We start from the raw sequence: 26234 nt of genomic DNA, 5'->3' as shown, positions 1-26234 counted from the left end.
CAAATATGGTATCACATGGTATGTGTTATTTTTTTATTGGTTGAAAAATTATATTTAAATTAAAATTTAATAAATTAAATATTTTTACAATTAATCATATGCAGATAATACCACAATCTACATATATCACCCATCATTGAATTACGATATTATCCCCATTCAACACCCTGTTATTTTACAACTTTACCCTATCATTAAATAACTAACTAAGTTACCAAAATACCCTTTGCCGGAAATAACTAACCGGTTGCCGGAGAAATATCCGGCCGGCAAAACGAGTTCGATATTTCCTATATAAACCCATCACCACACCCTCTCTTACCACAATCAAAATTTGCATTCTCTCTCTTTCTTTCTCTGTCTAACTCGAACCTATAGTGTCACCCTAATTCTCTATTTCTCTCTCTCTCTCTACCTTCTGTTCAGAGTGAGAAGAGGTAAAATTCTCTCTCTCATAACACTATTTCAATTTTCAATTAATTTAGGGTTTTTTTTAATAATTTCAGTGGTGGAAATCTGAACCCTCGATAAAGGATCAGTTTTGTTTTGAACAATGGTAGATATGATAATAATGATGATAATAGAACGATACTGAATGAGAAGGAAGGGGTTGTTGTTGTTGTTGACTATTTAGATTTGTGCATTATTTTTCTCCTGCGTGTTGTTTCGATTTGGTGAATGAATGAAGAACTGATTCGATCTTTCTACATGGTTCTGATTTGGTTAAGGGTCTTGGATGGTGTGTGTGATTTTGGAATTTACGGTGGGATTGTGTTGATAAAGGGAGTGACTTATTCATTATTGAAACCCTAAATTGAGTTTCTAGGTTTGGAATTGATGATTAGTGTTTTGGGGTTTGGGAAAATTTAGTGGATCTAGAATGATTTGAGTTTAGGACTGTTGTTTTTTGCTTGTGCTACACTTGCAATTCAAATCCTGAAAACAATCTCTCAGCTTGAGAGCCTGAGAGGGTAAGGATGCCAACATCTACCCTCCTCACCCCATTAGGTGGGAACCTCATTTTCTGGGCCTCCCCTGTATCTGTATCTCATTGTCCTGTGTTTGATTAGGTTCTTTTCTGCCCTTGTTGAAAGGTGCTCACTTTTTTTTTTATGTTGAGTTGATTGGTGTAACTGAGAAGTATAGTTTTACGTGTTCTTAGTATTAGTATTGTTGTTGTTTGTGCTATTAGGTTTTGAGGTGCTATCAAGAGGGTGATGCTCGAATGTGTTGGGTTGTTATTATTTTTGATCTACTTAATCATGATCCGCAATCATGCATGCTGTGTTATAGATTGAACTGTGGATATGCTATTGTGTTTGTTCATACGGCGGTGTATTTTGGGTGGTCAAAGAGATACAGTTTACCAAATTTCATTTATTTGTGTGCATCACTGCATTGTGATGAGTTTTCTGTTTTTATTTAGTTGTTTCTGTCAACTTCTGTAGCTGTAATGCATCCAGAACATATTGTGCTTTTATTTGTTCTGTAAACCCATTTGTTGTTGATAATTATTACCAGACAATGTGACATGGTATAAGTCATAGCTTCCCTATGCTTAAAGAATTTATGGACCTTTCTTTTTAACCTTTTCCTTTGTGTGACTTGCAGATCCCCCCACCTTGCGTCACTGTGGCATGTTATGCACATCGTCTGTTAAAAAGAATTGAAGTGAAGTGCCTGTCCAACTTGATATTTTTTCAGAATTTAGTTTGTATACATATGCATATGAGATGGGTTCGCGAGGAAGGCCATTATTTGATCTCAATGAACCACCCGCAGAGGATAATGATGAGAGGGATGGTGTTGTCTGCTTCCAGCCCCAAAAGACACTTCCATCAACAAATCCACATGGTTCTGACTTATTTACCGCATCATCTGCTGCCCAAGGAATAGCAAATAATCATGCTTTTCAACATGCATCGTCTGTCTCTGGATTTCAGCCTTTTGTTCGGCCGAAATCTGCTAGTATCACTGAAGCAGATTCTAATTCCAGCAAGTATGAGGATGTGAAAGTTACGGAGTCACGGATAATGAGTTTGGCAAATGAGCAATCTACTGAGAGGGAAGAAGGGGAATGGTCCGATGAGGAGGGCTCTGCTAATGTAAGTGGAAGTAGTAATTTGAAACGACAAAGTAAAGATACAGAAGAGCAACCATTGCCTGCAATGGTAGATGGGAGTGTTGCAGTGCCTTCCAACGGTAAGTCTAGCAATATTAAAATTTCTGATAGTACAAATGAAGAAAAGAGTAGCCGTGCTCCTATAGGTCTGGAATCAAATTCTAGTTCTAGTGAACAGAAAAGCAATAGCATCCCAAATTCAGAAAGCAACATAAAAAATGAAGCTTCTATTGATGCACAGGAGGAACCCATTTTAGTTCCCAAGCAAAAAGAAGTGAAAGGTATTGAAGCAAGTCATGCACTGAGGTGCGCAAATAATCTTGGGAAGAGGAAGATTGACCAACGTAAAGAGGAAATGTTGGGAAAGAAACGTAATCGACAAACCATGTTTCTTAACTTGGAAGATGTTAAGCAAGCAGGTACAATTAAAACTTCAACCCCTAGAAGGCAGATTTCTGCGTCGCCTATTGTAAGTCGTACTGTAAAGGAAGTCCGTACTATTCCTGCACAACTTGAACGAGTTGGAATTGTTAAGGATCAGAAACAGGTTGACTCGTCTTTTGGTGAAGGGGGCACCAATGCTGAAACCCATGAATCTAAATCTGATTCTAATGTCGAGAATTCTGGACTGCCCGGTAAGTCTAGAAGGCTAAATAGTGAGACAGAACCTCCTATAGAGGTCAACTTACCACCCATTCCAAGACAGGGTTCATGGAAGCAACCCACAGATTCGAGGCAGCAGAAGAATGCAGTTCTTTCTAATAGGAAGACGGGTCTGATTGGTCACAGCTCCAATGATGTGAAGTTGGGAAACAAAAAACATCTTCCTATGAAGAAGCAGATTCCTGTCGGCAACCAGTCCCAGGACACATCAGTTGAACGACTTATACGGGAGGTGACCAGTGAGAAGTTTTGGCATAACCCAGGTATCAAGTAATTGTATTTTTACCATTTTGCAAAGGCATTGTGATTGATTAAATTTATGATATCTTTGGATTTGAATCTTTTGTGTTTTGCACTTTTTTAAGTTGTTTCCGATTTCTCATCTTGTTGCTCCCTTCCTTCCTCCAGTTATCACACTGCGAGAGTCATAACACTGGAGAGACATGCAAAGGTGATGCCAATTGTGTTTGGAATGATTTGATATTGATTTGATAGCTTCTGCTGGTTTAACATTCTTTACGTAATCCAGTCACCATCATATGCCTCTTTTGTGTTATGGTTCTCAATTTGGCTTCTTTTTTGAGAAAGAAGGAAAGATAACAGGCAGAGGGGCAGCATGGAGCTTTACATTGATACAATTTATGTACAATTAACTGTTCTCTTAATCTCTTCACACCATCTTACTCAATATGTGGGATTATTTATTTTTTGATATCTAGCTTTTATGAATGCCTTGTTTTAAATGCAATAATATTGTTTTGAGAGCATGAGGAAAAAGGAAAATAAGATGGATACCAGGAATGACATGGCTAGAAATGATGACACATTACACACACATATACTGTACTTGTGATTGGTGGGATTGCATGGCGAAAAGAATCCATGGTGAAAAGTTGGATTGGGCTTTATGTTGTAATAACTGCTTGCAGATATTAGCTTAAATGCACTTGTTACTTATAGATTACTTGTTGATAACTTCTTTGGTTAGTTGCACCTGTTGATATCGAAGTCATTGTGGAAATATCCTTTAGCTCCTTTTGAAATTTATTTGTTATTCATTTACTTACTGGTAACTGATTGGATATCCTGTGATTCAGAGGAGACCGAACTACAATGTGTTCCTGGGCGGTTTGATTCAGTGGAAGAGTATGTTAAAGTGTTTGAACCTTTGCTTTTTGAGGAATGCCGAGCTCAACTATACAGTACTTGGGAAGAATCAACAGAAACAGTGTCAAGAGATACTCACATTATGGTGCGAGTGAAGGCAAATGAATCAAGAGAAAGAGGTATTTTTAACACTGTTAACTGCTTGTTTTATGTAAGATTGACATTTGAATTCTTTTGGTCAACAATATGATTGTGCGGTGCTACTCCTTGACACCAACTTAAATTATCTATCTGGATGATGCTCAAAACTTTGTTTTCCCAAGTTGATACAATTTAATTGTCTCTTGCATGTATCTTTTTGTACTCACCCTTCCTTTAAAGACTCTGACTCTTTCTTTGTCCCTGCAACTTTAACAGCATATAATCCTCAGTTTGGTTCTATATTGGTCAATTGTTCATTTTTTATTTTGCTAAATTCGTGGTTTTAATTTGCCTGACTCTTTCTTAGGTTGGTATGATGTGAAGGTCCTTCCAGTGCATGAATTCAAATGGTCATTTAAGGAGGGTGATGTTGCGATCCTTTCGTCCCCTAGGCCTGGATCAGGTTTGTTGTCTAATATATATCATATTTTTCGTGTTTCTTTTATGGCCAGTTTGTTGTTCACTTGTGTTAATAATTTCATTATGTTCACACAGTCAAATTCAAGCAGAACAGTGCATCTTTAGCTCAGGGGGATGGAGAATCAGAAGTCACTGGACGTGTGGCTGGTACAGTTAGGCGACATATACCTATTGATACTCGTGATCCTCCTGGTGCAATTTTACATTATTATGTTGGGGACTCTTACGATCCTAGCAGGCAAGTGCTTCAAAATTTGCCACTAACAATCTTTTTATGGTTTAATGTTAAAAAATTTACATCCTTAGTTCCATAGTTATACTTAGATAAGATTGTTCCTGCAGGGGTGATGATGATCATATCATAAGAAAACTTAAAATTGGAAGCATCTGGTATCTGACTGTGCTTGGTTCTCTTGCTACCACACAGAGGGAGTATGTTGCTCTACATGCATTTCGTCGCTTAAATTTGCAGGTACATGGTGAGACTTATTCTTGTGTCATGTAGTGTCATGATTTCAAAAATCTAACTAATTTCTCACTTTATAGATGCAAACTGCAATCCTTCAGCCTAGTTCAGAACACTTCCCAAAATATGAGCAGCATACCCCGGCAATGCCTGAATGCTTCACTCCAAATTTTGTTGAATATCTTCGTAGGACATTCAATGAACCCCAGTTGGCCGCAATCCAATGGGCAGCAATGCATACAGCTGCTGGCACTAGTAGTGGAACAACAAAGAGGCAAGATCCTTGGCCCTTTACCCTTGTTCAAGGACCTCCAGGAACAGGAAAGACACATACAGTATGGGGAATGTTGAATGTCATTCACCTTGTGCAGTATCAGCACTATTACACTTCTTTGCTTAAGCATGTAGCCCCTGAAAGTTACAAGCATGCGAATGATATCAGTTCAGACAGTGTCCCCTTGGGATCTATTGATGAAGTTCTTCAAAACATGGACCAGAATCTCTTTCGTACTTTGCCTAAGCTTGTTCCAAAACCCAGAATGTTGGTTTGTGCTCCTTCTAATGCTGCCACTGATGAGCTTCTTTCCCGTGTCCTTGATCGTGGATTTATTGATGGTGAGATGAAAGTATATCGTCCTAATGTAGCTCGGGTTGGGGTTGATTCTCAGACACGTGCTGCCCAAGCTGTTTCTGTCGAGCGTAGAACTGAACAGCTTCTAGTCAAGAGTCGGGAAGAAGTTATGGGATGGATGCACCAATTAAAAACTCGCGAGGCACAGATGACTCAGCAGTTACATTGTCTCCACAGAGAACTAAATGCCGCCGCTGCTGCTGGTCGTTCCCAAGGATCTGTTGGTGTTGACCCTGATCTTCTTGTGGCCCGAGATCAGAATCGTGATGCTTTGCTACAGAACCTTGCAGCTGTGGTAGAAGGACGGGATAAGATTCTGGTTGAAATGTCTCGTCTTGCCCTTCTGGAAAGTAGGTTCCGACCTGGGAGCGGCTTCAATTTGGAAGAGGCCCGTGCTAGTTTGGAGGCCAGTTTTGCCAATGAAGCTGAGGTAGTTTTCACTACAGTTTCGAGTAGTGGTCGCAAATTGTTCTCTCGTCTTTCCCATGGTTTTGATATGGTGGTCATTGATGAGGCAGCTCAAGCCAGTGAGATGGCAGTTCTGCCTCCCCTCACTCTTGGTGCAGCACGGTGTGTTCTTGTTGGAGATCCTCAGCAGCTTCCTGCTACAGTCATCAGCAAGGCTGCTGGAACATTGATGTACAGTAGGAGTCTTTTTGAAAGATTCCAACAAGCAGGATGCCCGACAATGTTGTTGTCTGTGCAGTATAGAATGCATCCCCAGATTCGGGATTTCCCTTCTAGATACTTTTATCAGGGGCGCCTTACTGACAGTGAAAGTGTGGTTAAATTGCCTGATGAGGTATACTACAATGACCCTTTACTTAAACCTTATATATTCTATGACATCAGACGTGGACGGGAATCTCACAGAGGTGGATCAGTCTCTTATCAAAACATACATGAAGCACAATTTTGCCTCCGATTGTATGAACATCTTCAGAAAACATTGAAATCTTTGGGTCTGGGGAAAATTACTGTTGGCATAATTACCCCGTACAAGCTGCAACTGAAATGCCTCCAACGAGAGTTTGAAGGGGTCCTGAATTCGGAAGATGGGAAGGATCTGTATATTAATACAGTAGATGCTTTCCAAGGTCAAGAACGTGATGTCATTATAATGTCTTGCGTGCGCGCATCCAGTCATGGGGTTGGCTTTGTGGCAGATATACGCCGAATGAATGTTGCCCTTACGCGTGCAAGAAGGGCCCTTTGGGTATGCATATCTTTGTTTTGCATCTCTAATGATAAATTTATCTGTGTTTTACCTAATGTCTGTGTTTTACCTAATGTAGAAATTTTCTGGTTGGTATTGATATTTTATTATTCATTAACAGGTCATGGGAAATGCAAATGCTCTGGTGCAATCTGATGATTGGGCTGCATTGATTAATGATGCAAAATCCAGAAATTGCTATAAGGAAATGGACTCTCTGCCTAAGGACTTTATGGTGTCCAAGGGATCTGCTCACACTCCCTTGCCTGGTAAAGGTTCCTCAAATATGAGGGGCTTAAGATCAGCTGCACCAAGATATAGACCAATGGACATGCATATGGAATCGAGGCTGGCAGCACCATCTGAAGATGATGATAAAATGAGCCCACAAGTAAGCTCCCGAAATTAGATTAGATTCATGGGCTATTTGATTTCCTCATTCTGTGATCTCTCACTATCCGAAGCTGTCGGTCTGGAATGTTGATTGGAGCTTTTGACCTGCTGGAGGAGCTGTATGTGAAACCAAGGTACACAGATTTGGCAGAGGGAGCAAGATCAGCATGCAGTGTGGATCCACCAACTTTCATTGGAGAGATGCTTGTGTTGGCCCTTTTGTAATTTTGTGCACATTTGCTGAATGTGTTGGGAGAAGACTGCAGAAATTTGCCATCTCACATTTATATGGAAGTGAATGAAGATAACCTGCATGAATTGTGAGTTGGTTCTTGGAAGGTAATAAAGAGAAGAGAACGACTTTTAAGAGCAATAAAATACACTTGTGAGTTTTCCATTTCTCTTACTTATCATTCGAAATTTAACTCGCAAACATACTCTCGGAATCTAAGAAGACCAGTTTGCTGTCAACTGACTTTGTACATACATGGGTTTACAACATTGCTTTAGCAAATCTTTTGTTTTTATTTTTATGACAAATGGTAGTGTTTCACAACCAAAGGAGAAAGGAAATTGAAGGGTTACCCAAATTTTTATAATACTCTTCCAATACCCAGAATGTTATGAATTTTTTTATTATTTTATTTATTTGTTTATTTTCGAAGAATCTATTGTTTATGAGAAAGTTTAGTGGATGCAATCACACTACCATTTGTAGTTTTGAAAACATGCTTATTCTGAGAGGGTAGTGGCATAGTTAACAATAATCTTTTTGGATTCTTTACCAGATGAGAATAACTTATCTTCCCCACATTTTTCATTAAACAATTAATCACAGGTAAAGCAAATGTAGAAGTTATTTTACAAATTGTTTTTTGTATAACTAAGTGTATCCCTTTACTTTATGGGTAAAGAACTAATATTTTTTAGATGTGACTCTCCCTCTTAACTAGGATTGCTCAAGAGAATTGAATATTTGACCTTTGGTCTATTATGATATCTAGGAATCCAATAAGGTTTTACAGTAGTAAATTAACATCTATCTTTTATGTATATTGCACTATTTCAGCATATTACATTATGGATATGCATGAGGTAGGCAAATGTAGTTGAATTGATTCAGCCACAAAGAAGCTTTAATAGTAAATACGTTAACATTTTAAGTTCATACTCTTCTTTTCTTAAGGGCAGACAGTAAACAGAATATGAAGACTATGAAAATACTATAGACCAAACTGCATTTTGAGACTACATAATTTAAATCTTATTTCATATCCTGGTCCATCACTAAAATTTTAGGATTAAGGGTTATTTTTGTGATTAGGATAGAAACAAGAACATCATAACCTCTAATCATTTCTAATGTTTAATGACCGGAAGATTATTATAATAATGATAGAAAATGATATAAGAATGTAATAGTCAATGTAAATATTTACGTATAGTATTATATAATTTATCATTTATTTAAATTATTTTTTTGAAGGGACATAATAATGATTAAATATGAATGTTTGTAACAATGTATAAAACAATGTATATTTTTTCTCTCATTATATAAATTATATGTAACCGATAAATTACAATTATGTTAGTTATATATACTATTTGGCTTAATGGTGGTTTTGGGTACTTTGACCGTTGCTTCTATAAAATATGGATAAGAAAGGTCACAAATTAATAATTATGTAAGCTCTACTGAAAATATCTCCCGAAGTTATAAGTGTTTATATTTGGTTGGTGGTGTAAAGGTTTTCATGGTTAAGTGTGGTTCATAATATTGCGTTGTTTTTTTTCTAAAAAAAGGTCAGCGAAAAAAAGACTTTTGAATTAAATAAGGCTTTTCAAAAGTTTTACCTAGGATTTAATATATTATATAGATTTATATTTTTTTACATTGTCAGCAAATTATTCGTCATTTATATGTTAATCATGATTGACTTTCAAATAAAAGTAATACAAATAAACGATAGAAAATATGTTGGTAATATAATTTTTGTTACATTAACAGTACATAAATGTTACACTATTTTATCAAACTGTGTTTTTAGGAAAGTTAAAGGCTACGCAATTACAATTATGAAAAAAATTATAAGCCAAATGTCTTCACGAAAACTCTTAAAAAATGAAGTGTTTTTTGTGAAATTGCACATTTTGTCATGTTTCTTAAAATACTTTCTCTAAATTAATAAGTGTATTTTTTGAAGAATGAAGATTCTTGAAATATATTTTTTAAGTTATCAAAAGTGTTTTGAGTTGATTGAGTCCGGTGAGTTGGTTTTACGATTAATAAGACATTCGGTTTAGGGCTTTAAGGTCTTTAAAAGTGTTTGGTTTGAGGTTTTAAAGTTATGGTCTAAATATTTAACAATTAGTTTTTTCAATCTTCTGGGAGTCAATAATTGGAACTTGAACTTAAATAAGATATCTTAGTGTATTAAGGTGCATTATGTCCTTTATCCCGAAAATCCAGAAGGTTATAAGTTTTCAAAAGTTTTAGGTTTTTGTTATAATGAGCTTTGAAATTTAATATGACTATGTGGGCTTAATAGATGAAAATGAAGTAATTAGTTTAGTGATATAAGACTATGCTAAATCTCTAGAATGATAAAAAAGTTAAGGACTCGATTCTTAAGAGCGACATTTGTTACAATAGACAACCACATACTATGAAAAAGATTAGTTCATTACTCATTGGGTGATGAAATATTATTGATACTACCAAAAAAAGATGTTGCACTAAATTGCCTAAAAACTTTAAAGCTAAAGATTAACTTAGTATAATATCAATGAATTATTAGCTTAAAGATTTATGTATAATAATTACATCAAATATCATTCATTTGTATTATTACTTTTTTTGAAGAGTCATCAATGATTAAATATAAATGATGGATGATACATTGACAGTATATAAAACTCATACACTTTTACTTGTATATTTTTTCTCATAATCTAATTGTTGGACATCCATATAATATGACTGAGATGCTTAAGAATAGGAAAGGGTTGTCCATTGTTGTTGAATGGTATGGAGCCACCTAAATGATGATTAATTAACATGAATGGGTTGGTGGTTACGTCATACACTGCGTGAATGTAGTCATGAGAAATGACTAGAGATGACAATGATAGTGACATATCAATGATAATTTTGAAGGGTGAGGTTTGAGTTGATTAGGATAGTCTCACATGATCACTATAATTTCGTCGATCCCTTAATAATATCGTGATCGATGGAGAGAGATTCCTCATGTAATGTCCACTTGAAGGAATACTAATACACAAATCACCTCTATTTAAAATTAAATCAACATGTAGGGATCTTGACCATTTTATAGAAGAGCCTGATAATGTAGTATTGTGTTCATTCAACACAATTATACATTAGATAAATTTTGTCCCTTACTCGATCCGAAATTTAAGTTGAATTATTTTTTGAACTCAAATTTAACCCTAAATATGAAGATTAATATGACCTTAAATATTGATTGGACTAGTTTTGAACCGAAACCTGACTATAATGTATATGTATATCATTTTTAGATAAAATTTTCTTAATATTAGTTATTATTATAAAAATGTATGTAATTTGACAATTAGAATGATACATATGTTCAAAATTTGTTAATCTTTTACATATATGTATATAAGATGCAAAATAAGAGAATCAATAATACTCAGTCAAATATTTGTAATTGAATAGACAAATAAAACATACAAGTGACTGTAGGACAAATCTGCATCAGATCATGCTTATCTAAGGGTGGAAACAGGTCAGACTCAACTATCTAAAAAGCCTATTTAGCTTAGCTTAACATATCAGATTTAGACTCTCTAAAAAGCCTATTTAGCTTAACAGGTCAGACTTTAGGCCACCTAAAAGCTCTATTAAGTCTAACAGGCCGACCTATTTAATTATATTATATAAGAAGGTTGAAAGTATATTATTTTAATATAAGCAATATTATTATGTATGTAATATTAATATAAAAATATAATTTAATTATTAGAATTAGATGTGCCTAACTAAAAATAAGCATATAGTATTTCATGAGCATATAGTATAATAGACATTTAAACATGCTAACAGAACATACCAGACTTTTAAATAGGTCAAGTCTAAGCTTTGAATTTTTTTAAACAAATTAATAGGGCAGACTCAAAATCCTATATACTATATAGGTTGAGCGTATTTAATGGAAAGTCTGGCTTGAGCTTGAGGTGACATATTTCCACCTTTATGCTTATCCCTTATTTGATCTAGAATATTAATCGTATCTAATTTTTATCAAGAAAAATGGAACAATAAGAGTAGGGTCCTACTATTAGGAGGTATATGTGGTGTTGTTGTACATTGTTCACAACTTTGCAAGAAAAGATGAAACAAAAGACATGTCTCTCTCTCTCCTCTGAATAACATGTCCACTGTTCACAACTTGCAGGTGATGTAAACGAGGTTTTCATTTCAGACTATGTACCTATCTATATATCTATAATTCTTGTACTATCACTCTTACCCTTGTTTTTTATTCCATGATTTCAGGGTCTCCTATTCTTAAATTTCTGCACAAATATCTCTTTTTCCCTCTCCCTTTGATGTTACCTACTTCAACTTGAATGCTCCATGTTGTTAAGGTAACATGGGTTATTCAAAATTTCACCCTTTTCCCTTCATTTTCCATTCTTATTATTTTCTGCTTTTATGGGTTTTTATTTTCATGCCTACAGTTTTTTGTATTATTTTAGATTGGGGTTGAGTTAGGAACACTTGGGACAATGCTTTTTAAGGGAAGAAAGGTCTTACTATACTCTTTGAGTCTTGAATAATATTTAAGTTGAGATTCTCATTCTAGGCATCAATAAATGAAAACTTCATGAAAATTAGTTAGGAAATAATGAAATACTTTACATTCCATAACTAAACCAAAGTGCTTTTTGATTTTGAATAAAAAAAGATTATATTTTTAGCTTCCCACCCTTATATGGGTTTGGTTAGTTTTATTGGGTGGGAAAACTTTCTCTTGTACTGAGCGGCTTTTGAGATTCCCACTATTGAGGTAGGTGCTTGTTTTTATGTATATCTTGATTTCATTGGTACAAGTAAAAATGGAAAAGGGTCTTCCTTAAAGTTACTAAGAGAAAAAGCATTTTGCTTGATGTTATCTTTTGATTTGATTATCAGTGATGGGAATCTTATGCATACCCTTCATTCCCCTTTGCTTGGTTGCTTAGAAGATAGAGGAAAGAATATTGTTATATTGATTGTGTAAATCCTATTTCAACTGACTTAACTTTTTGTGTTGCTTTTCCTCTTCTGCTATCAGATACTATGGTTTCTTCTTCAAATTTGTAACAAATCTAGTACTTTTTTCTTCTTTTTTTCTTGTTCATATTGGTCAAGGTTTTAACTTTTCATTCATCATCATATGTTATTTTTTTGCAGGGTTGTTTGTTAACTGAATCTTAAGTATAATTGAAATGGAAGGGGATATATTTGGAGAAATAGGTAATACAGCTCAAATAGATAGCAGACTTCTACTGGTATTTCAAAAGAGCTTATTGCAAGCTCAAGATATTTTGAATCAGAACCGGTTGCTAATCAACGAGATAAACCAAAATCACGAGTCAAAGATGCCCGATAATCTGAGTCGAAATGTCGGTTTGATTAGAGAGCTGAATAACAATATCAGAAGGGTGGTTGATCTCTATGCTGATCTATCCGGTTCTTTTACCAAGTCCCGGGATGCTTCATCTGAAGGGGACTCTTCCAGTGGGACTCTTAAGTCAGACGGAAAAGCCAACCAGAAGAGAATTAGATCCAGCTAATTGATATAAAACCACTGCAACCAAAAGGTTTGTTCTGATGTTGGGTAGAATTTGTTTTAGTGAAAGTGTGTGTAAATCCTCCAAAGTTTTCTCTTTTTTTGGTGCCAAGTCTTTCCTTATTGATTTTATGTCTACAAGGCATAAAAACCTTTAGTTAATCATCTAATCTCTTAAAGTAGCATCAATTTGAGGAGTATATACAATTGTAATTCCCTATAACTATGTCATTTAATAAGTTTCCATGCTTGAACTTCCTTGCTCTTATTGACATTTAGTGTTAAGTTCTTGATGATTATTCAATTGTTCTGCCTTTGTTGTCATTTAATGATGAGTTGTTGTTTAGATTCTTTCAATTTGGTTCTGCTATAGAGATAATAGATGCCTGAAAGAGATTCATTAACTAATAATTAGTGGTTAATATATGTAATCATTTATTGATGATCCTAGTCTTTAACCAGGAATGAGATCCTATGTCCCAAAATCACTATGTTTTCATGTCCGTAACCAATCAGCATCCTCCAAATAATATAAAAATATTAATTTATGTTTTTAAAAAAAAAAAATTTAATTAGGTGACACTTTTTCATTTGACTGAGACAGGAATGGAGACATGTGATCTTTGTTTAACCAACACTTTAAGGATTACAATCCAGGGATGTTTTATGCTGGTCTTTTATCATTCTGATATGGCTTACTTATTTGTGTTCCTCTCCTTCATTCATAGGAGGACTATGTGTCCAACAATGTTAACAACTACCACATCTTACTCATTTTAACTGTAACCTTAGCAGTTTGAGTTCTTTTATATTATATTGTTTTTCACTTTGAAGTTCTTTTATATTTTAGCTGGTGAGTGAATCTTGATCTCTAAGTTTTTAAATTAAATGTGAAGCAATTCTGACGCTTAACCATCATAGGCAGAAACAACTTCATCCAAAGCTTAACCATTTATCTTGATAAAAGTTTAACCAACCAAACCAACCATAATGGATGAAAGAGAGAAAAAATGGATCTTGATCCTAATATGTTGCTTCAATAAGGAAAAAATTACACACTATGATGTATGTTTAATGAGGGAGAGGGGTAAAAAAATAGAGTAGTATATAAAAGATATAATTGGGGGACCATCTTGTTGATTGATGATGGAATGAATTTTCCTTCTTCTGTTTCTGGATCTACTGGATCATTGCTTACATTATTGTTCAATACAACTGCAAAATCCAAACGAGTAATGGAAGTTCCAAGGCCATTAAGACCAGGCAATTGTGCATCAAATGCTGGAGACATAGCAACATTTATGATATTTGAGGTGTTACCATAAATGCTAAGGCTATGGTAAACAAAATCATCAAGTGTTCCAATGGACCAAATAATAGGATACCCTTGTAAGGCTTGCTTTGTTGATGCTGCCAAAGTCAACATCACTCTCAAGCCTCAAAGAGCATTAGCAGCATGTGATATTCCAACAACAATGTGCCCAAGAAAAACAAAGAATTTTGATTCTACTCTCCAACCAAGGAAAGCCACATCTTCTTAAACCGGTATAGGTAACATGTGATTGTGGAATGATTTTATACATCCATCCCACCCTGCAATCATAATCACCATACCCCATGCATGTGAACAGGAAGAATTGATCTGAGGCATCTAATTGATGTACACTTTCAATATCTTAGAGATTTCAAACCATGCCAAGGCAAGGCTAATAATATATATTTCAAACTTTTCATGCACTTTGTAGCAGAATTAGCAAGAAGAAAAAGGTAGCTAGTGGTTTTGTTTTCCATAGCTCTAGCTCCTCCACTACCAGACACAAGAAAACAACAATAAAGTAAATCAATGTTGATTGATGAAAAATACCAACCTCTTCATTTTATGGTTGTATTGCTAGTATGAAATGTGCATTTTGAGATGAAAATCTAACACACAGCATCATGTTGATTAATGGTTTAGAAAAATCAGGTAGGTGAAGTTGATGAACAAATACAAGAAATCTCCTAGAACAGATACAAGAAATCTCTAAGAAATCATGTAGGTGAAGGTGATGAAACACAAGGTCCTTTAAGAAAAGGCCTATCATCCACCAACACAAATGCAACATGCTCCACTAATAAAAAGGATATAAAAGAATGACACTACCTTTATCTTCAAAAAAGAAGAATGAAGTTGCTTCATATTCATCTCCATGTGATATATTGTTGGAAGCCATGAATGAAAATGGTGATTCTTGATTAATCTTGGAATGATAGAAGCATAAACAGAAGTTATCAAAATAATGATTATGCTCTAATACTATGTTAAAATGGTAAGAGTCATGAACATGATAAAATCATTCATTAAATGAATATTGAATTGAGTGAATAAATTGAAGAATGAGTGAATGATAATTTACAATGAAAGTAAACTATTTATGTATGAAAAATAAAGACCTACTAACTAAAACTAACTCTACCAAAAAAAATATTTAACTAGGAGGACCATGTGTCCAACAATGTTAACAACTACCACATCTGTCTCATTTTAACTGTCACCTTAGCATTTTAAGTTCTTTTATATTGTTTTTCATTTCTTTTCAATTTTTTGCCCTTAATACATTAAATAAAATAAGATACTAAATAAGGAGTATGGGTTATTAGGGATAGTTTTTACATTGATAATTGATATATTTAATGATTGTCTTAATCTGCAGACAATTAAAACGACCTAGTATTTGAGTTAGTCATCATTATATTTGTTAGAGATGCTAAAAATAAAAAGAGTGATCATCATATGTGACTAGTGTTGTTTGAAATGGATGGTCCGACCGATCAAACTGTAAACTGCAAAAGGGAACGACTTTGTATAGGTTAGAAATCATAAAATTGTCCAGTTAGACGATCCGCTTCAAAACCATTGAAAATCGGGTAAAATTGCTTAAAACCACTTTAAACCAAGTGGTTGGACCAACCATTTTGCTCACAATAAAAAAGCTAAAAGAAGAACAAATGTGTTGAAATCAATCGTAAAACTTTCTCCTATCTTTACCTTCATTCATTGTTAACTTGAAATCCGTATGTATTATTTATTTTTTAATTATAAGAACAACTCCATTTAAAAGGTTAGTCACATACCAAAGAGTTCGATCAACTATTCTATTTTCAGCCCGGTTGATGCCACTCGGTAGAAAAAATAGAGCAGACAGGTTTTTCGAAGGCTTCAAGCCCTGTTTCATTTGAGAGCATTGATTCTCCTAGCACCTTTCTTCCACAACTTGGTACATTTAAAGAATGTGCTTACACTCAAGTGTATAAAGTGGCATAAAGTGATTCTTTTTGGGTTCGGTGAGGATGGACAAAAGAGAGATGTTTTCTATCAGTTAAAAGCAGATATTGCCCCCCTTCATGCTCCCGTGGCCCATATCGGCTCTCTCTCGTTAGGTAATTATCGAGGCGAAAGTAGCTCTCTTAAAATAAGTTTCCTCGCCATATTATATATATGATGTTGTCTAGTCCGACTAAATGATTTAACCGATTAAACTAGTTAGAATCTATATGGGACGTCTTTCAGTTTAACCAGATTACTTTATTCTGGATACCAAAACACCTGAATGTGACACTTAATTTGGGCATTTGGGTGGGATAGTGTAATTGTTATGATGATTACTATTACAAAGGAAATGGAGGTTGGTGGATGTTGAGAGCCTAGTTCCATTCACTTACTCTTGGGAAGGTATAGTAGCAAGATGAATATTGTTTTTTATTGAGAGGTTCAATGTATGAGGCTCATATTCAGTGAGGTTTAAAGATGATAAATATAAGTAAGGAAGACTGAATATACTATTTCCATAATTGATATTCTTCAGATTACAAAACTGTTTACATTTACTTTATTATTATTTACTTCTTATCTCTCTCGCCTTATCGTGTAAGATAGATAGAGAAAACATCTATCACGGTATATCATCAGGATTAGGATAATGATCCATCAATCCGCTAGTTCTTTTTATGAGGCATAAACTCGAGAGAGTTTATCCTCAAAGCACAAGAACTATTGAAATTGTGCGAACGATCATAAGAGTTTATATCAGAATGAATAAACCTTTACGGTGAGTGTAGTGCTTTTCATAGAAAGAGATATCTTGTTGGTATTTATCCATAGTTTTTATCCACTTAGTTATTGTTTCTCACTAGATAGTGGTCTTTATATTTTTATTCATTTAGATTTTAACCCCTATACTTGTATGGTCTGTATTCTCCATAAAGGATTGGTTTGTGTGTTTGTTTAAATAAGTTTCAGGTTTAATTGTAAACATTAGGTCAACATTGTACTACACTAATTAGAGGCATTACCAAAAAAAAAAAATGATTGCAAATCAACATAAACCATGAAAAAATCATATTTAATCCTTAGAGACTAATGATCTATTTTGCAAGTTAATTTTTTAAAGAGTAAAAAGAAAGGAAAGGTTTAGAAAACTCTTACAAGGATATATTTTATGGTTTTCAAGTCATGCCCTTCCATTCCTTCTCATAAAATCAAACTTTAAATGACATTGTTTTTAATAAAAGGCACCCCAAATGGAATAAAATTTAAATAGATACTAAAAAATATCATATTCACAAGCACTAAAAAATTACTTACACCAAAATATTTTAACATTCAACTTGATGAGAACACTTACTCCAAAAGAAGACTAATGAAGTAAATTATGATATTGAAGTACAGATCCAACAATTTTATTTACTATAAGATAGGAGAAATTAAAAGAAGCCTCCTTTTTGCTCATAAAATACATAGTTTACAAAACCATTGGAGACCATTTTGGAGATAAAGAACTAAAATATATCCACACATGACTTATGAATGATGAAGTTAAGTTGCTAAGTAGCTTTCTCCATTAATCCAGCCAAACATTCTTTCCAATCTGAAACCTTATTTTCCCCATTGGCAACCTCAAATATGAATCCAGTTTGTGGTACACATTCTAAGGCTGCTACACACACAAAAGCAGCATCTTCTTTGCTAAGACTACCACTGGCTGCACAACCCTGTTGTAATATACATAAAAGTGATTTGTTAATAAGGTGCATAAGTTAATGGTAAAATATGTTTTTAGTCCTTGTAAATAATATAGGGCAAATTTTATTTCTGTCCCCGGTTTCTATTTTTAGTGTAAAATCTATGCACTGGTAGTGTAAAAATGTATATACAGTCAGTGCATCATCCACCATTCATTCGGAGTACTCTTTTTGAAGAGTCAAAGATGATTGAAAATGAATGGTGGATAATGCCATGACAATGAAAAGTAATCTTACATGTTGGTGTATACTTCAATGTCGGTGTATACGTCTTTTTTTCTTCTATTTTTTACTCCATATTTTACTTTATTATTTTGGTTTTAGACCCTATTTAGTAATATTCTGTCCCAAAAAGTGTGTCACTTCATGTGCCATCACTTGTGATCAATCAGGAAAATATTTAATTATTAAATTTTTAACTTAAATATATTTTTTTAACCAATCATAAGTGACTGACACATGTAATGATACACTTTTTGAGACAGAAGATGTGCTCCCTACAATTAATTGCACATTCAATGTGTACGACACGTGTCAAATGTGGATGTTATCATCATCACCCGGGACTAAAACTAAAATTGTGGGACTTATAAGAACCAAAACAGGACAAATTTTCATCAACCAAATACATATTTAAACCATAAATTAATATAGCATTACAACGGATGGCAATGAGGCCGATTGGGGATGAGTCTGTGCTTACCCAACCTTGAACCAGAAATCCTGTACCTGCATTAGACTCGGCCGAAATATGCCCCTTATCATTTAAATGGACATATTTGTCATTTAGTGTTATACACATGTTTGGGTCGGATATCACCTATATCAAACCCAATCAAAGCGAATTTTTTCCGTTAAATTCAGATTGGGTTCGGGCAGATACCCACGGATTCTGGATAGGTTGCGATCCCTAGTTCCAATCAATACAAACGAAAAAGATATGCCCTAGACAAATAACCCAAAAACTAGTCATGTTTTCTTCCTACGTATTGATTTCAAGAGCACTCAGTATTTAGAAACCAATCAATGTATGAGAAACAAACACCTTCAACTATAGATGTATGTATAATAAAAGTAGTAGTGGTGATTATGGTACTATAAATAGCCAGTCCAAGCAGTATGTGTTGCCAATGCTTCCAAAATTTAAGCTTGCCTCATCTACACTTATGAAACCAATGAGACCATCCTCTGAAACATCCCTTCCTTTTCAAGTTGTTTGTTCATAAAAAAGAAGAAATTGAGGTCTATAATATGTTACCTCGTCGAATGTAAAGCCTTGCTTCCCACCAGGTGTATCTTTTAATACACCAGTCCTGATTATAGTGTAAGGAATTCCTGAGGCCTTCAATGCCGATTCGTCTTGCTCGGCCAATTTCTTTGCATTGCTTTTCAACAGAGATTGAATGCCACTTCTATCACTATAAACTGACAACTGCAACTTTGTTACAACGAAAAAGCGAAGATTGTCTTTGTGCTGCAAAGGAATATAACTTGAGGGTGAGAAGGTACCTGTGATAAGAAAATTACATGTTGTATCCCTTGAAGACTCCCAACAAAGCTTGAAAGAAAACCCTCCTGGAAAAGAACGAAATAATTCAAACATTTCTTCATAAAATTATTTGAAGGCTCAGTCTCATCATTATTTGGAGACTACAATTTATATCAAAATGGTTTTCCCCTTTCCCCATGTAAATAACAGCTAGTGGATATTTGTATTTACTTGCTTTATGCATTGTTCAATTATGGGAAAAAAAGGACTATAACCTTCTCAGAAAACTAAATTTTATTGAAGAATTATGAAATAAGCAAATCTGGTTTATAGGGGGTTATATTTGTTTTTTCCAAACTTTGTTATTTTGTTTCATGGAGGCTGGAGCTATAAATGTCTTAAGAGAGACAACATATGCATACATTTGGGCATATGATTGTGCGAACTCCTCTCAGAGCTTTCTTTAGGAATCGATTGTCGCTTGTATCTCCTGCCATCGACTTTGCAACAAGCATCACATAATCAATAATAAGAAACTAAAAAAGCAAATGGACAAAGTACAAAGAAGCAATATGAAATTTCTTACTGTGTTACTGGTCTTGCAAATTAACTTCACCTACCTCAACATAACTTCCAAAGGCTTCAAGTGCAACTCGTTTATCTTTCACCAGTGCCTTTACTCGAGTTCTTTTCACAATCAATGACAATATCACCATCTGCATAATCCAGAAAACATACTCAAAAGTCAGAATTTCATTTATTAATGTAAGCCATCAAGATTTTGTGAATACAACACATTTGTAAAGTATAAGATTCCAAAATTTGGGGTAACTTATTGACTGTAGTGATAATGTATTGCCTAAATCTTCCTACAGTTTGGACACTGAATATGAATTAGATGCTCAGAAATAAACACTATCTAGCCAACATAGGGATTCTTAGGATAAAGTATTATTGCATCGTTTCATCCATCTAACTGACCCTATCTAATGGGGCTAAGGCTTGGTTGTTGTTGTTTTTAGCCTACAAGGGAATTAGAGGAAGTAAGTTCAATGCTTCTAGTAAATGCAACTTTTGTTTATTCCTCATATATGGAGATTGGAGAGTGTAAATTATTCAACCAATTCAAAACTCTCGAGTTTCTATTCTCTCTTCTTCTTGCTCTGCCTATAAACCATCAACTCAATTATGCCTATCCATAACAGAAATGCACTTCAACAGTTTCAAGATTATGATGCATCAACTAATCAGGTAAAGCTTATAAATTTGTAATCATTAAAAAAGGTTGCCCACTGCACAAGTCTCTCCCATGACCTCTTGATCACTAAGAGAAAATCTTACCGTTACATCAGACTCATCCTATGTAATTTTTTGTGATTATTGGGATAAAAAAGCCAATCAAACCTGACCCATCTCACTATCTCCATCTGTTACCAGCACTGCATCCCTGACTTCACCTTCTGCTTTGGTACAACAAAGCAAGAACAAAAAATCACCATAACTGGAAAGAAAAAAGGGTAAAAAGATAGCTATGTAAATTTAAACATTGATGAGTTACTAAACCATGTTTATATTTACCCAGATAATCATCCTCATCATCTTCTGAGATAGTACTATCTTTTGGAAGGATATCAGGTGCACCATACCATTTCCTTAATTTGGGACCCCCTAAATATGAACAAAGAGTCAAATGCAATGGGAAAAATTGGGAAAACAAAAAGATGCGAACTTGATTACAAGAACAAATAAAAATTGGGGTGTGTCCAAAAACTATAAACCTTCAATATAATCAAGAATTTGGTCCACAAAACTGAGTTTCTTCTTAGCATTACACACAACATTAACATTTTCTCTGTTGAATAAGAAGGAGGAACTGAATGCAGTTCTTGAACTTTGAGAAACCAAAGGAACACAGTTTTGGAGTAAAAGAGGAGAAAGCTTAGCAGCACACATCAACACCATTGTTGGCAGTTGCTCCTCCTCCAACCGTTTCTTCCCTCTACAAAGGATAACACTTTCTAACCCCAAATTGCCCCTTCAATACCCATTTGTTACCAATGGTACCATTACACAAACTACACAAAAATATTTTTGATTTCAATACACTTTATTATATTGCTACCTAATTAGTACTTGGGCTGGGGGCTAATATCGCATCTTTGTAATCCATAATTATGATGTGATTCGGTTATCGTGATTAGCACAACCATAAAATAATATTATGTTCGTATTACATGATCTGGTTGACAATTTAAATTATTGATAATATTATGGGAATAAGTGAACAAATTATTTAGCTATGAATATTTTAATTATTTTTTTGAACTAGATAATATATGTTAAGAGTTAATAAACATCGCTTCCCACTCTCCAAAGAATGTTTTCCCCACCATGTATAAATGATTGTATTTTAAATAAGAGTTAATTTATTATTCTATTTTTCATAACTCTTAATCCACATCTTCAATAAGGTTGAAGTTCAGAAAATCTAATTAAAAAATCATAAGAATATGTATCTTAATTCCCTCAGATTTTAAGAATAAAATAATATGTATAGATTATCATTTAAAACCATAAAATTTAGAGAAAAATAAGTGTCCACCATGGAAGTCTCACTTTGGTAGATGAGAATTAAAATGGAAAGAAAAAATGTGAGAGACGTTGAAGAGAAAAAGAAATTTTCTACTCTTTGATTGTAAAGAAAGAAAGAGATAAGAGAATAAAAAGTCTATGAGGTCCACCATAAAATATTTCTCTACTACTTGAAAGTAGAGAGGGATGACAATTTTACATGAAATGACAAAAATATCCTTCATTTTTTTTATCTACTTTTTAGTTTTAAATACTACTAATATAAACAAGTCTATTTTAGATATAAAAAAATGTTATTTGAAATTATAATGAAATCTATAATTTAATATTATAACATTTATTTTTAATTAATGATAAACAACTATTTCTGTTCTCTTTTCTTATTTTAAGGATATTTTTGTCATTTGAGTCACAACATCATTCATCTCTTCTCATTTTCTATCCAACCAAATAAAAGAAAAAGAGAAGAAAATACATTTTTCTATTCATTTTCTCTTCTTCTGCTATACCTAATATCACAAAAATCTACTTTTTTCTTCTCTTTATCATATCTTTCTATTTCACTTGTTTCTCTCATCTTATTTTCTCTTGTACAACCAAATAAAGCATGAGTTTTTTACTGTGTTACTACATCATCCAACATTTATATGCAATCATCATTGACTGTTCAAAAAACAATACAAATAAATTGTGAATAATGTGCTAACTATATATAAATCTTTATACTAATAGTGCATAAATATTATTATAAAATTTAGATATTTTATTTGTTGTTGATATACTAAAACAGAGGCGTCCCATATTATTTAGGAAAATAACATATCTAATAGAAAACACTACCATAATCTGATTTTGTCCTGGACGAAAATAGTCATTTGCCTGAATTTTTTTAAGTAAATATTAGCTTATTCAAATTCACGGAAATTAAGTTTGATTTCTTGTATATTTGGTTTTTGGTTTTCCACATGTATCCTCGCACTAGTGATAATCCTGTCGGAGCCGGGAATATCTACATGTATGTGGGGCTAACTCTCCCAAGTATTTTAGCCATCCACAAGACTTGAAACCGAAACATTGTTTAAGGAGAATTAAACATATACCATTTGAACCAACACCCGTTGGTTGATTTCATGTATATTAAATTGATAAAATGAATTTTACGCAAATATGGATTAGGAATACTATGTATATTCAAATTTATGTGGAGACATCCCTAATATATCATATTTAACATTCCTAATATATATCATATTAACTTAATTTATAAGGATAGTTTAATATCTTTTGAATCTAAATACTTACTTTATATGCTCATAATTGAGATTTTGATGATAAATTATACTAATCCTACTTTCCAAGTTTCCATGATTGTTTCATGCTGAAAAATGGCTAAATGGGCCAAGGAATGGGCCAAATTGGCAAAGCAGACAAAAGTCACAAATCAGTTGACATGCGCTTAGTGCAACAGTTGAACTCAGCATAGGAAGCGTTGAGTGTAAAAGTCACACTAAGCATGGAAGAAGCCAGAGAAAATGTCTCGAGTAAAATGAGGTGCGTTGAACGCACCGCCATTGTGCTCAGCGCAGGTGTCAAAACTCATAAAATATAAAAGGAGATCTAAGACATCAAGAAAGATAAACTTGAACCTATTTTCAGTTCCTAGGGAGTTAGGAACCTGATTTTTGATGTATTATCTTAGGATGGTTTCTAGTCTTCGTAGTTTGTAGATTTATATAGTTGGAAACATGATGTAAGGATTAGGGAGTAAAAGTAGCAAAGTTCTTGTATGTTCATGGAGAAGCCCACACTTTTCTATGAACTACAAGTTCCGAATTTTTCTTGAATCAAACTAAGTATGTAAATTCTTAGCTAGATTACTTCTTAATTAGGATTGATTATTTTCTATTCATTGATGTACTTTAAATTCGATTTATGAATGAAATAACATGATTTTATGAATTATTCTTGCCGCACTTTAATGCTTACTATGTGTTTGAAGAAATGTGTAGTTTATCTTAGGCAAAGAACTCTGTGAAGAAATTCTTGTTCGATAGTCCAAAGTATGTAATTCATCCTTTATGCATAAAACTAGATATAGTTGCATGTTTAGTTGTCACAATTGATGTCTATGTTCATATGTTTGCTAGACATAAATTTATATATATTTACATTGAAAACTCTCAAACTTGATGGTATGTGTTGCTAGACATAGAAACATGTTTGATGGTTCATATTGTGTAATTTTATCATCTTAGTTGTTAGAAATAGAGTTATTTTGATAAAATGTTAGTATATATCAAGACATTATCGGCTAACGCTCTTGAGGTGTGCACTAAACTCAACTCGCATGCATAGATTGCTAGAAATAGAGATGCGCATGTGTATCATAATTGTTGATATCATGTTTAATGTTTTGAATTTATTTCATGAGTTGCTAAGTAGATTAAAGTATTAGCTCTTAGTGTAATTGAGATCCAATATTGTGTAGAGTCATATTTGTTTTGTTGCTTGATTGTTGCACATTTTACTTAAATGAATAGTGAGTCAATCCCACATCTAATTTCCAAAACATTTTTACTAAAATTTAGAATGGTAAATTGATTTTGAAAGGCTAAGTTACCTATTTTACTTGTTTCCGATACTGAATGTGTAATTTTTACCCTTGTTGTCGGTTTAGTAGTGGTTGTAGCAGATATTCGTGATGTTCAGATGACGTGTCAGTCCTATGTAGGCAGCATGATAGACGACTCATACAAAAATATGGTCAATACTATAGTTTGGATGTGTCGGGTCAATTTTGTCCTCTCTCTAGTTTGGTCAATTGTCCAATCTTGGTCACGGGCCGTCCAGAGTGGACACATCCATGCTTAGTACCTAGTCGAGGTTAGGTGTTTAGTTTGACCATATCATGACTTAGACTATGATGGGACATTATGCTTTATAAGTTTCATTTTGTTTGACAAAATAAGAGTATAAATGGTGAAATAACAAGTTTACATCCAAAAAATTTGAGAGATGAAAATGGGCTTTGAAAAAATAGCTTATGTAAAATACCTTTAATAATAGTTTTCATTTCATGGATACCCCATTTTCATATATTTTTTAAATTAAATATTTGATATATATTTATAAAATTTTATTACATAGATATATATTGTCCATCTTACAATTATATCGTAGTGAATTTTAGTGGGTAATTAGACTATAATTATAACTTTATTATATACATATCTTACTAATCATATAATTATATATATATATATATATATATTAATTATTAGAAAAATATAAATAATTTTAAAAATTTGTTGTGTACTCATGAATGTTCATTTCCTACATGAATGGGGGGAAAATTGTTAAGCCTCACTAGAATAATATTCTATAATGAGCAATTTATTTACTATCTATTATTTGATTGACTAATCCTTTATATTGGAATGGATGGAAAATCAAATGGGCTGACAATGCGTTACAAGGGGCTAAATCAAGACCATGTTGAATCAAAGTTGTAGATTTTGGTTCATGCCTTGTTATAATGATATCTTGGAGTTTACAATGATAACTTAGTATATTTAACCATACGACCATTAAATTAAGGGTCGAATTAAACTGTGAACCCTTATTAGTTCGCTTCGATGTGAATTGATTTACAACTGTTGGATGAAAAAGTTATGTTACCAGCTACCGTGGATAATACCTTTTAGAAGTCAGTATGATGAGTTAAGACTTCCACATGGACGTCTTATAGGAGAAACACGACTTCATTGACGTCTTGTCCACTTCTCAAGTCGGGATGGTGGTTCACGACTTCTTTTCTGACGTCTTTTTGTTGGAAAATGATTTCTGTGAGTTCAAAATAAATTTAACACGAACCAACTTTAGTATATTAGCTTCCCGCGGCATAGTGGAATATATTGGGTTCTTACATCATAGTGAAATATATTGGCTTCTTCCAACATAGTATATTGAAGGGGCAAATTTACATATATAAGGTTATAGGTTGTTGTTCATTTAGTACTCTTACATCATTCATTATTTTTGTTTTCAT

General features: G+C 33.7%; 3 protein-coding genes across 6 annotated transcripts; 2 read left to right on the top strand and 1 right to left on the bottom strand.

The window, feature by feature from the left end:
* LOC109334278 (helicase sen1) lies at nucleotides 290-7879 on the top strand. Its single transcript, XM_019569962.1, has 8 exons — nucleotides 290-437; nucleotides 1612-3048; nucleotides 3883-4071; nucleotides 4401-4496; nucleotides 4589-4751; nucleotides 4856-4985; nucleotides 5060-6826; nucleotides 6948-7879. Exons 2-8 carry the CDS (start codon nucleotides 1734-1736, stop codon nucleotides 7233-7235), a joined length of 3948 nt encoding a protein of 1315 aa, XP_019425507.1. The 5' UTR covers nucleotides 290-437; nucleotides 1612-1733; the 3' UTR covers nucleotides 7236-7879.
* Nucleotides 11568-13368, top strand: LOC109334258 (protein ELF4-LIKE 4-like). Of its 4 annotated transcripts, XM_019569921.1 has the most exons (3): nucleotides 11568-11664; nucleotides 11766-11857; nucleotides 12666-13368. In XM_019569921.1, the coding sequence occupies exon 3, from the start codon at nucleotides 12701-12703 to the stop codon at nucleotides 13046-13048; it is 348 nt and encodes a 115-aa protein (XP_019425466.1). In that variant the 5' UTR covers nucleotides 11568-11664; nucleotides 11766-11857; nucleotides 12666-12700; the 3' UTR covers nucleotides 13049-13368. The 4 variants fall into 4 exon arrangements, with proteins under 4 accessions (XP_019425466.1, XP_019425484.1, XP_019425474.1 ...); XM_019569939.1 differs by lacking the exons at nucleotides 11568-11664; nucleotides 11766-11857 and adding an exon at nucleotides 12060-12488; XM_019569929.1 differs by lacking the exons at nucleotides 11568-11664; nucleotides 11766-11857 and adding an exon at nucleotides 12060-12571.
* LOC109334252 lies at nucleotides 17649-21629 on the bottom strand. Its single transcript, XM_019569908.1, has 8 exons — nucleotides 21373-21629; nucleotides 21173-21262; nucleotides 20999-21054; nucleotides 20215-20310; nucleotides 20017-20094; nucleotides 19615-19680; nucleotides 19364-19537; nucleotides 17649-18075 (listed from the first exon to the last, which is right to left on the bottom strand). Exons 1-8 carry the CDS (start codon nucleotides 21554-21556, stop codon nucleotides 17908-17910), a joined length of 912 nt encoding a protein of 303 aa, XP_019425453.1. The 5' UTR covers nucleotides 21557-21629; the 3' UTR covers nucleotides 17649-17907.

The sequence above is a fragment of the Lupinus angustifolius genome, chromosome LG02, assembly GCF_001865875.1.
Source record: "Lupinus angustifolius cultivar Tanjil chromosome LG02, LupAngTanjil_v1.0, whole genome shotgun sequence".
NCBI lineage: Eukaryota > Viridiplantae > Streptophyta > Magnoliopsida > Fabales > Fabaceae > Lupinus > Lupinus angustifolius.
This window is presented reverse-complemented; position numbering and strand designations above follow the sequence as displayed.